At 39.1% G+C, this 11,335-nt stretch overlaps 1 protein-coding gene across 1 annotated transcript; it reads right to left on the bottom strand.

Annotated features, from left to right (window-relative positions):
* Positions 1–1,432: 1,432 nt before the first annotated feature.
* LOC122998886 (dehydrogenase/reductase SDR family member 13-like) lies at positions 1,433–10,547 on the bottom strand. Its single transcript, XM_044375947.1, has 5 exons — positions 10,355–10,547; positions 7,469–7,587; positions 4,723–4,846; positions 3,356–3,682; positions 1,433–1,924 (listed from the first exon to the last, which is right to left on the bottom strand). The coding sequence occupies exons 1-5, from the start codon at positions 10,479–10,481 to the stop codon at positions 1,662–1,664; spliced, it is 960 nt and encodes a 319-aa protein (XP_044231882.1). The 5' UTR covers positions 10,482–10,547; the 3' UTR covers positions 1,433–1,661.
* Between the last annotated feature and the right edge of the window lie 788 nt (positions 10,548–11,335).

Here is an 11,335-nt window from a genome sequence, read left to right as displayed (position 1 = left end):
AACCCAAAAGGCAGAGGACTACTGTAAAACAGTAGGAATGTCGTAGAGCAATCAAATCAAAACTCAATTATTCGTCTCATCAAGACCTACAAATCATACACTGACACCCCTGACCTAAATCCAACAGGAAGTCCACAATCTCACTTTCAAAATAAGACTTTGCCCCAATTTTGGACTCCGAACAAACGCTATCTCTTCTGAGGGCGTTAATGGTATCGGCTTCAAACTTTGGTACATGACTTATGACATTGTGGCAAAAAAAACTTGTTAAAAACTTTGTAATAACTCCAATGGTTTAGATTTTATAAGCCCTGAAAGTTGCAGTGCCACATCACCCTTACAATGTAAACCAATGGGGAGGCAATCTATGGGCATGAACTTTGTGTCAAACAGAGGCTGCTGACGTCTAAACTATAAGTCTGACCACTTTCAAACCTGTATCAATGGATTCACAACGAAATTTCCTACTAAAATATGATTTTTAATGTAAGATTTGGCCAAAGTCATGAGATTTATGAGGAGATTTCACAAGAAGCGTACTCTAAAATCCTCCTCTCCAACTGCTCCTGGTGATGTCACTCCCTCAGTGCTGTGAAACATTCCGCAATACACACTCATTATAAAATCACAGGAGGAGCAAGAAAAGACTTTAAAACTCACACTCTAATATCTCAAAAACAATAAAAGATAATGAAAGGAAGGATGTGTGATGATATCGTTCAAAGGAAGAGCTGACGAAGTTCTTATTTTGTAGACGTTTATTAGACGATGGCCATCGGGTCCATTCCATGTACAAAGATGGTCTGGGCAACGTACCACTGTCGGTGCATAGCTTATATGGGGTTACACATCTGTATCTTATCACATGAATAACATAGGTTTTCCATGGGCACTAGGTCAGTTGGGAGCCATCCATCATGTAATTGACAGCTACCTCACAACATATTATGTGTCACAACAAACCACATCTGGAACAGTCCCAAACTTGACCATGGATCCATTGTTTGTATCTCTAAGGTTCCCCGAAGGGCCATACCATGTTACCTAAGGGGACATGCAGACTCTGAAATGTTTATGTCACATGTCCAACACCCAAAATCAGTAAAATACATAGGGTCAGATAAAAATCATACTAACAGATAGAAAAAACATGTAAATTCAAGATTTGTAGATCAAAGTCTCGTGACTCATTTAAAGTTCAAATGAAGTTTGTATCTAAAACTATGTGGAAGCAGTAAATGTTCAAAAAGGTGTGGGTTCACTCACACTCTCCATTCAAATATATGAGTATTTTTCTGTGTCCAGCTGCAGTTACTTATTGTCTCTACACACCTGACAGTACACATGTCAATCAAACTTTCAAAATAAAAGCACACCACACTTGTAAGAAATATCCCTGATTTTTAAAAAGCAAAATGATCTGATTCCAACGCTGCTTGCAGCTTTAACTCAAATCACATACTGTAAACATTTATTCACTTTCACTGTATTGTCAAAATGTCATTATCTTCATGTGGTATTAATACAGTTGAGAGCTGAAACTGTTTTAAACTCCATGGTGATGCATTCAGGGACACTCATTGGGGGACTCGTGTATATATATATATAATCACTTGGGGATTAAAACAAAGCTTGGATTTTCAGTTTGACAGGTTTGGTTTTTAGGACAAACCGCAGAAACTCTCACTGAGCTCCCACAGCTTCTTGGCAGCAGCGTCGTCTCTCGCCTTCGCCTCGATGTTCAGCAGCGGCGCACAGTGGGTGAAGTAGTGGCCGCTGAGATGCTCGATGCCTTGCTCCAGGGCACAGTGGAGCGTGGTCTGAGCTCCGGACTCAGCATCCACAAAGAAGAGGAAGCTGATGGGTGCCTGGCACAGCCTCCACCAAAATCCGGTATAACGACCGATCTCTGTATTTATGACTCCTTGATAGACAAGAAAAAATAACCAAAAGTTCAACTGACAGAACATTTATTTTAAAGCCAGAGAAGCCCATTTGTTAATTCAAAATTAATATCTACTATGTCAAAACTGTTATGATTATATAATATTAGACAGTTTTTTTATTTATGAGACAATGACAATGTCTTTCATTTATATGTATGGAGGCCCATTGGTCCGGGTATCATCAGATAATTCGTAATTCATTTGTAATTCAAAAATCAAAAAACGGTAAATCTGTTATTTGTTTCAAAACAAAAAACTGAAAACCGTTTTTGGTCAATAATACAATACAATACAATAATACAACAAACAATGAAAAACCAATCAAACCCGGCCCGTTGTTGGTTTTATCGTTTTTCCTTTTTGGATTGAATATCCAGCAGGTCTGCCGACATTCAGCTGATTCGTTTTTGAGTTTGAAACCAAAAACTGAAGTCACGTGTTTTTTTTCCTTTTTTCATTTTAAACCAAAAACGAAAAACTGAAATCACGTGATCTATTCCTTTTTAATTTCCCAACGAAAATCCAGAAAACCAAATTCAAAAGACAATTTTGGTTTAGAAATCAAGTATTTTTGTCAGTTTTGTACGATAGCGGAAGCGGCTACATTAGCCTACCCATGATCCTCAGCGACCGTTGCTATGGTGAAGACGCCGGACCACCATTGTTGCCGGAATAAAAAGAAAGGTAACGGATGACGAAAAAATGTTCCCTAACATGATCTTGTCAAAATTAACAGATACGTCAGATTATTAGGGATAAGACAAAAATATAACATACAGAGACACAATAAGTTATAATTATATTTATTTAGTTCTATGTTTTTTATTTTTATTAAGACAAGTATATGGATCCATACCACTTACCAAAGAATTCATATATGAAAAATGTTCTTTTACACTAGAATTTTTTTAAAAAAATGTAAGGAATGCCAAAAAAATCAATAAAAAGCCATTTCATATTGATTTACCATATCATTAATATCTCATAATTTCACTGTAAAAAGTAAAAAAAAAATTATATCTCTGAATTTTCACTTGAAAGGTCAGAATTTACTGAACATTTACTGACTTATCATTTTTATATGAATCAGAACAAACTTCAACTGTCAAAAGTGTGACTTATTAAGTCAAATCTTTAGATAGTAAAGCAAAAATATGAGATTTTAAGTCAAAAGATTGAGTTATTATCTTATAATTTTGACTTACTATCTGATTTGTATCTGCTATTCTCAAATGAGAGGCTTACTACGTCATCATTTTGACTTAAAGGGTAAAAAAAATGTTGACTTTTTGAATCAACTCATTTTTTTTCCTGGGGACACTGTAGGTGATAAAAAGCGACATAAGCATAAGATAAAATAACTATAAACCAGCATAACTCCTGGAGGGTGAAGGCTGAGGTGTACTGACCAGGATGGAGGCTGTAGCAGGTGACATCGGTGCCCTGCAGCCGTTTGGCGAGCTCGTAGGTGAAGAGGATGTTGCACAGTTTGCTGCTGCTGTACTTCTTGAAGAGCCGAAAGTTGTTGCTGCCCGAAGCCAAATCTCTGTGAGTCGTCAGACGGTTGAAATCCAACTTCCCCATCTCGAAGGCTTTGGAGGCAACGGTCACCACGCGGCTCGGCCCGCTCGCCTTCAGCCGGTCCAGAAGCAACACCGTCAACAGGAAGTGACCCAGGTGATTGACGCCGAAGATCATCCCGAAGCCGTCCTCCGTCTTCCCGCTATTCATCAGACCTGCAGTAAGAATCATCAGAGGCAATAAACTTACTGACACCAGAATACAATTAGTCCTAAAACAACAGTCAGGTGCTCATATGAACAAATCACATTAAGCCAATTAGCTAGCTAGCTGAACCTGATAAAAATCTGACAGCTACAGTTGTCATTTCAAAAAAATCAACGGTCGTCATCTAGAATTAGACCACTCTGTAGCTCTAACCTTAGCTGACAATCATCGAGGGCCATTGACTGTCAGATTGAAAGACATTTTTCTTATGTGCACTAATATAAATGATAATTAACAACAATAAATGTGTTCCATGTTCAAGCGCCAGTTGAATTTCAACAAGGTCCACAGTAGTCCATAAAAATATGAAAAAATGCAAAAAGACTCTAATTCACACATGGAAGACACAAAGAGTTCAAATGGACCCCTTATCCTTTACCAAGATTTAGCCTTCTGGAGCTTTATTTAACCTCTTTCCTGACAAACTAGGTTGGTATCAATGGATGCCTGAAGTTGTCTAGTTTCATATGATACCAATATCTGCACTCTACCCACTACAGCCTTGGAAAGACAGAAAGACAGATAATTCTTTTGAAGCATTAACTACTTCAAATGAATTAAAAAAAAACGAATGTGTTAATTTTAGCAGCACTAATATATATGTATTATAAGGGATCTCCAAGATAACACGGTGTTGTGCTTAAAGTACAGCCACGTATCTTAGTCCAAGATCAAAATAAAACTTTATTAAATCTAAGCGATCCACAGTGTGGGTGTACACCAGACCAGAGAATGACATGAGGGTGAATTTCATTAAACTGAAAACACGAAATGTTTAAATTGAGAGCACTAATTAGTTTCAAAAGATATTATAATTTTGATAATAAATCTGTCACTTATTGTCAACTGCATGTGAGATTAGAGAGACTGGTTGGCGTAGCAACAATAAGTTATTTATTTGCAGATATTCTCACAGCGTCATCACTCACTGCACTTTCAGTCAAAAGGCTAACAGCAGACACAGAGGGTGGACGGACGGAGGGCTGACCAGCGTTGTTGATGAGCAGATCCAGTCTGGATTCAGACTGGAGGAAGTTTTCTGCGAAGGAGCGAACTGACTTCAGACTGGCCAGGTCGAGCTGCATGAAGATCACCTGACTGTTCCCCGACTCCTGATGATGACAAGGAGAAGTTGGGAAAACATTACATGCTAACAGGATAGTTTCCTGCTGCTGCGTTTCAGCTTTACATCAGTACATTTTCTTTCATTCCAGATGTTTTTCCTGCACTGAACATCAATAATAAGAGAAATGGGTGGATTATTACTCATTCTTACATTATTATTTGTCTTTGTTGTTGTATTGTACTGCATCTTTTTGTAGGAAATATGCTGTTGAAAGTTCCACCATATGTGGCTGAGACAAACTCTATTTAAGCCTACTTTGAGCTATTTTTATGTTCCTGTAGACAATGCAGGAATGTTGATTATTCCCGTCCATCCACAATGCCCAGTAGATGATGATTAAGATAAAGAAATCATAAAAGCAGCAGGAGAGAGATTGCTAGAGGAAAGAGAGGAGTTGGATTTGTGGGAACAGAGGGAGTTTGACTCTGAGGGAATGCAGAGCAGTTGGGCATCATTGCAGAGGCTGGAAGAAGCAGAGAGCCACACTGGAGCCACTGCCTACCTGTCTCCAGGTAATAGGGAGGTTGATTTGTTAGCTCAGGAGCGGCCAGCAAGCCTGGGGCCTTTGCGATTAATCATACCTAATGAGTGGAAAGATGGTAACACAGGAATAACCAAAGTACCACCCCCTGACCAGTTCAATGTGTTAAAGCAAATACACGAAGGGTTGGGACATGTCGGAGACAGGGTCATACTGTGATTGAAAGCCTCAGGGTTGGATATACCTGGAGCTAAAAAGTGATCAACTTTAGGAAAAGTTGTCCCGAGTGTGCACGAGCAGGAGGGTTTAAGAAGACAGAAACTCATCCGCATCACATTATCACATGCACCCCCACACACTCATTTCAGTGCAGATGTGGCAGGGCCTTTTTCATACAGATCAACATTGGGTGATAAATATTTCCTCATCTGTGCAGATAACGGTTCCAGTGTGAGGCGACTCTTCCCCATGAGAGTAGCGACAGGAAGGACAGTTTCAGCCAGATTAGCAGAACTGTTGATTCAATATCCAACCATCAAAACTTTGAGAAGAGATAATGGAAGACATTTTAAAAACTCTGAAGTATCACAACTCAAATTTGGTTTATTCCTTGTAAACCTGAAACAAATGGTGTAGCTGAAAGAGCTGTTAGAGCTGCAAAAGATTGGATTATAAAAAAAAATGCACCAACTGATTGGGATTCACCTGAAAAGTTAGTTCCTCTGCATGAACTCATTCAGGCTCCATAGCTTAAAATAGTTGACAGTCCACCTAACCCAAGCCCTTTTGCTTTTCAGGTTGGTGATAAAGGAACAGAAGGGGAAGACACCATAGTAGAAGTAAAAGCAAATAATACAGCAGTTCTTTAAAAATTTGGTCCAGTACATTTTTCACAAATTAGGAAGAAAGACTAAATTAATACAGTCCTGCTCATACATTCGGAGGTTTGTTAGTCCTGGCTCAAGGGAAAGGTAAGGCGTCACATATGGTAGCCAGAGCCCTCCACGGAGAGGCTATAGCAAAACAGAGATACCTCAGAGAGGAGCATTGGGAACCTTTGGAGTCTTATGGTTTCCAGCTCATGTTGCAGATTATGGAATAATGACCCGAAAGGCCTCACTCGGTACCAGAAACTCTGACAGCTTATGCCGACTGAAGCATGAGGAAGTTGACAGGCTGTTAAAACAATGCATATCAAAGACATCTAGGCATGCTGATGGTCATCTCTATCCTTTATGGCTCACACCCATGACTTGGTCAGATGCGAGAGCTGCACACATGGACAAAAAAGTTCTAGACTATGGGTTCCTTCCAGGTAATCTTAATCTTGTAAAACAACGTTTTCATTCCACTGATCAAGTGACAACATTTGTAATGATGCGATGGCTTTCCCTCTATACAGGGGGAAATGTAGGCTATGCTAGAGACACTGCTAGCCACCTAGCTCAAAGAACAAGAGCGGGTTATACATATGGTACAACTCCAGCATATTTTTTGCAGAATTTTCGCCTGAATGCTAGTCTTACACCTCCTACAATTATCACTCAATAGGAAAAAGGTTTATTCAAATTCATATGGGGAATTAGGAATATGATGAGAAATAATTTCAGCTATTATGGGGCCTAGACTTCAAATTCTTTATGGACCAGGAACTTGTACTGAAGAAAGTAAAAAACAATGTTATTGTTTCCAGTATTATCCACAACAGGAATGGAAAACTCAAAAGATTTTGACTCAAGACATTATTAAATCCAGAGTAATTAGGAAAATTGGCCAGAAGTGGCTTCTGTTTTCAGGAATTCCAGGACAAGAATGACATGTGTGTCATCAGTATAATAATGTAATGAACCACATTTCTGGAAACTATGTCACCTAGTGGTAATAAACAGTATATACATAAGAGAAGGGGACCGAGGATGGAGCCTTGAGGTACACCAGATGTAACTGTAGACTGTCAGACTTATTATAAAGTACAGGATGAGTTCTGTTAGATAAATAAGAGTGAGTGTTGTTGCCTGTTCCTCATAACCTCATTTGTGTTTCTTTCAACCAGAATTGTGTCTGAAGTCCTCCTAACTTCTCCCCCTAAGAAACACTAAGAAACAACAACTCTTCTTTCGTCCTTACCCGGATGATTTCCTGGACAGCAGCCTCGGCTCGCCGCCTGTCCCGGCAGGCCAGGATCACCCTTGCCCCCCTCCTGGCCAGGTCCAGTGCTGTGGTCTTACCGATGCCAGTGTTCGCTCCTGGGGAGGACGGACAGAATCATAGAGAATAAGGGCCCTACTTTAACGATCTAAAGCGCACGGTCTGAATTGCATTGAGGGTGAGTCCAAATCCACCATCTCCCATTCCCTTTAAGAGCCAGGTGCACGTGCACCTTGGCGGGTTGCTATTATGGCGGCGCATTTGCCAAGTACTAAGAATGAACGCTTCTCTGCAGAGGAAACGGATCTGCTTGTGCGCAAAGTGAAAGCGCGCGATCCATAACGAGCACACTGCTGCTCCTGGACCCTCACGTGGCCCCAGACCACCAGTTTAAGGTCCTGTTCATTATTTTGTTGCCAATTTATCTTTGTTTGGTTTTTGAAAAGGTTTATTTTTTTAATTACAGCTTTGGTTTCTTTAAAATCGTTTTGTTCAGTCATGGAGTAACAGGTCAAATCAGCAGGGTTTTAATTGCTGAAAGTCTGGAAACCTGATTACTGTAATCTCAAAAAATGTTAAAGAATATTTGTTAAATATTGTTCAATAATTAAATCATTCATTTTAATCATGTAAAGAATCATTAACACAGTTATCAGCTCTCTTCTGATCCTGCAGCAGCTGGAAACTCTGCAGATTTATTTCCTTCGTTAGTTGAATCATTGTTTTCACCTCATTTATTTCCTCATGTCATCATGTATTAATGCAGCAGGAAAGTTGATTTGGTCAAATAATTAAACACTTTAATCCGTCATTACTGTGATTAGTTAATTCTGATCAATATTATGACTAAACATTATGACATGCATTTTTTAAAATATATTAATATACACAATAGTAATCTTTCACATTGTAATTCTTTTATTTGTTACCTTTTGCATGTTTGTGTGTGTAACAGGCAGAGTGTCTGGGCGTTGTGTGGGCGCATCTTGATAATGCTCCTTAAAATAACAGAGAAACATCGCGCTGTTGACTTTAGACAGGATTTTGTTGGTCAATCTCTCTCTGCTGCCTCCAGATAGCGATGTGCCACCAATGCGTCTGACCACACCTCACTTTAAGACTGACACGCACTGATGAGCGCACTGATGAGCACAAGTGCATTTTCTATTTTAACAACAAGAGTTTGAAACCTCTTTTCCATTGCTGTTATTCGGGGACCGCACCCAACAATTTATGGAACTTTCTAAAATACACAATCAGACAATCATGCTGTCATTGCGGTAAAAAACACACGTGTGACATGGTTGCAGTTGGTTGTGAGCTGGATTTGATGGTGCATCAGTGCACTCTGAAATGTGTTTATCTAGCTGGGTGGCGAGCTTTTGATGCAGCCTCCGAAGGTTTCAATGACCAGTGTGTTTATTATCATTTATTATGACTGAACTGTAATAAACTGAACTATTGACTCACTCCATCACTTTATATAACATCCTGCATCACTGCACACGTATATATCTACATGTGAAGTCATTTATATCCTGTACATCTGCACTTTATGCCTAAATTACACTTCTGGTTTGATGTCAGCTGCATCTCATTATTAAGTATTACACTACATTATACCGAGGCTCTCATGTCCATATTTTAGGTCACATTAATTAAAGGAAAATGTCATTTGAACATTTTTCAGCATGGAGGTCATCTTCTGTATGTGTGACCAAAAAAAACACTTATGAACTTTTCCTGAGCATCAAGTTTCATGAGGTAACCTCAGTGTTGAACTTCAGACACATGATAACAAATAGTCATATATGAAAATATGACCTGAGAAAAAACCTTTCAGTTGAGATTATGTTGTCAAGCAAAAACAACAATGTTTTGGTTCTCAAAGCTTTGGGGGAACTGTAGTTGTTGGAACATTTCTGTCTGAAATGATGTAATGAAAACTCCCTGAAAACCCTAAAAGATCCTTAATTCAGTTAAAAAACATTGTAAAACCTCTATTGTTTTAGGAAACTTAATGAAATGACTCATTCTGACCTCTCTCCTGGGAGGAAAGTCCCTCTAATATTCCTAAAGTATATTTGATGTTTTGCCCCCTGCAGTGTTCAACATTAACCTTAAACTGATGTGTTCAACTCTTAAATTCTTATTAAAATATCTCCAAACAGACTCAACAGAATCTCATGAAATGTCCTGATCACATTCCTGCTCTCTAGAGGTTCAACTCTTTTTAGATTTTAGCGACCTTTCCTCTAGCGCCACCTTCAGGACAAACTTTACATTTTAGCTCCACCGACGGTAAAACTCTGAGTAGAAATCAGGATGTTGTTTGTTGTGTCAAATATTTTCACATTGTGGCTGTAATGAAAACTGACTTAGTGATCTAGTGATCTAGTCCAGATCTACACACAGCAGCTTCATTATCTGCCCAGAAACCAGCAGTCCTCCTATGATGAAATAATATTCCCAGTGTGACCACAGCAGCATGTAACCACAGTATAAAATGAAATAATGGCCTAAAACTGCAGGACTCCTCCTGCATTTATCTTGTACTAGTGGTTGAAATTCCTTGATGAATTTGCAGTTAATCAAGTTACCAAAACTGATAATCCATTTTAATCTGGTTTATTCAGTCATGAGATCTTTTTTGGCTTTAAATAGTTCTCATAAAGGCCTAAATCCAAGTATATGAAACTCGCGGCTCCATGTTTGCCACTAAAATATGATCCAAATGAATACGTGTCCTTCCACATGTGAAATGTGTTTTCTGTGTCAGACTCAGCAGTTGTTTTCAGCATGCAACAGTTCCTTACTGATGATTTCAAAGTGTAATTAGCTCAGTTAGCAGGTTTGTGAACTCACCGGTCACGATGACGGTTTTTCCGTGTAACTTCACGGCACTTTTACATCTGGGCAGCTTGAGATAAGTCATATGGAGAAGAAAATAACCTCCGACTAACAGAGCTCCAAACAGCAGCAGCAGCATCATCCTGCACAGAAACCAGAAACCAAACTGCAGAGAGACTTAATGAAGGAAATATGCAGCTTTTCACGTGTGAGTAGCTGTGAACGTATGTGTGGACTTTGCTGTTACAGTTTATCAGCTGTAAGAGCAGCTCCACGCCTTTTCCCCCCTCAAAGCCAAAGAATCCCCCCCCCCCCCCCCCCTGGATTAGGTCTGCTTTCTGTCTCCAGAGTCAAAACTAAACCTGGAGAAGCAGCGTTCAGTTTTTATGCTCCACATATCTGAACAAACTCCCAGAAACCTGCAGGTCTGCTGCGACTCTCAGTTCTTTAAATCACAGCTGAAGACTTTTTTGTTTGCCGCCTTTCATTAAACCACATTAAGGGTTAATATTTTACACTGCACTGTTACTTTTATTCTCTTGTTTTATCTGTTTTATTCCCTTTTTAGCTTCTTTTTTATTTCCAAATGTAACACTTTTTAATTGTTTGTATGTGTCTTTTTACTTGTGTTGCTTTTATATTCTGTTTTAATGCTTTTTATGCTCAATTAAAACACTTTGAATCACCTTGTTGTTGAAATGTGCTACACAAATAAACTTGTCTTGTCTATAAGCATGTAAAGTGAGATGTGTCTAAGTACCAATACCAGTATCCTTAAAGTCACGTGACTGGAACCACTCCTCCTCATCCAAATGATTTTTTTTTTTACACAAATACAGTTTCAAAGTGTTCAGATTATTGAAATATTTATTAAATAAGTGTTGAAAACTGTACAATGAAGTATTATCACCACAGTCTGCTCGGGTTGCAGCTGCTGCGGCAGCGAGCCAATCACACGTCGCGTTAAATCAAAGAACGCTCGCCGTGATTGGCTGC

Source organism: Thunnus albacares, chromosome 15 (assembly GCF_914725855.1).
Source record: "Thunnus albacares chromosome 15, fThuAlb1.1, whole genome shotgun sequence".
Taxonomy (NCBI): domain Eukaryota; kingdom Metazoa; phylum Chordata; class Actinopteri; order Scombriformes; family Scombridae; genus Thunnus; species Thunnus albacares.
The sequence above is the reverse complement of the archived record's forward strand: the minus strand, read 5'-3'. Positions and strand labels throughout refer to the sequence as shown.

Excerpts from the sequence above, each read along its gene's own strand:
- LOC122998886 (XM_044375947.1), bottom strand. The coding sequence starts at position 10,481 with ATGATGCTGCTGCTGCTGTTTGGAGCTCTGTTAGTCGGAGGTTATTTT. Across the intron at positions 7,588-10,354 it reads AAAAACCGTCATCGTGACCG|GAGCGAACACTGGCATCGGT; the intron begins GTGAGTTCACAA and ends CGTCCTCCCCAG. Across the intron at positions 1,925-3,355 it reads CTGCTACAGCCTCCATCCTG|GAGTCATAAATACAGAGATC; the intron begins GTCAGTACACCT and ends TTGTCTATCAAG.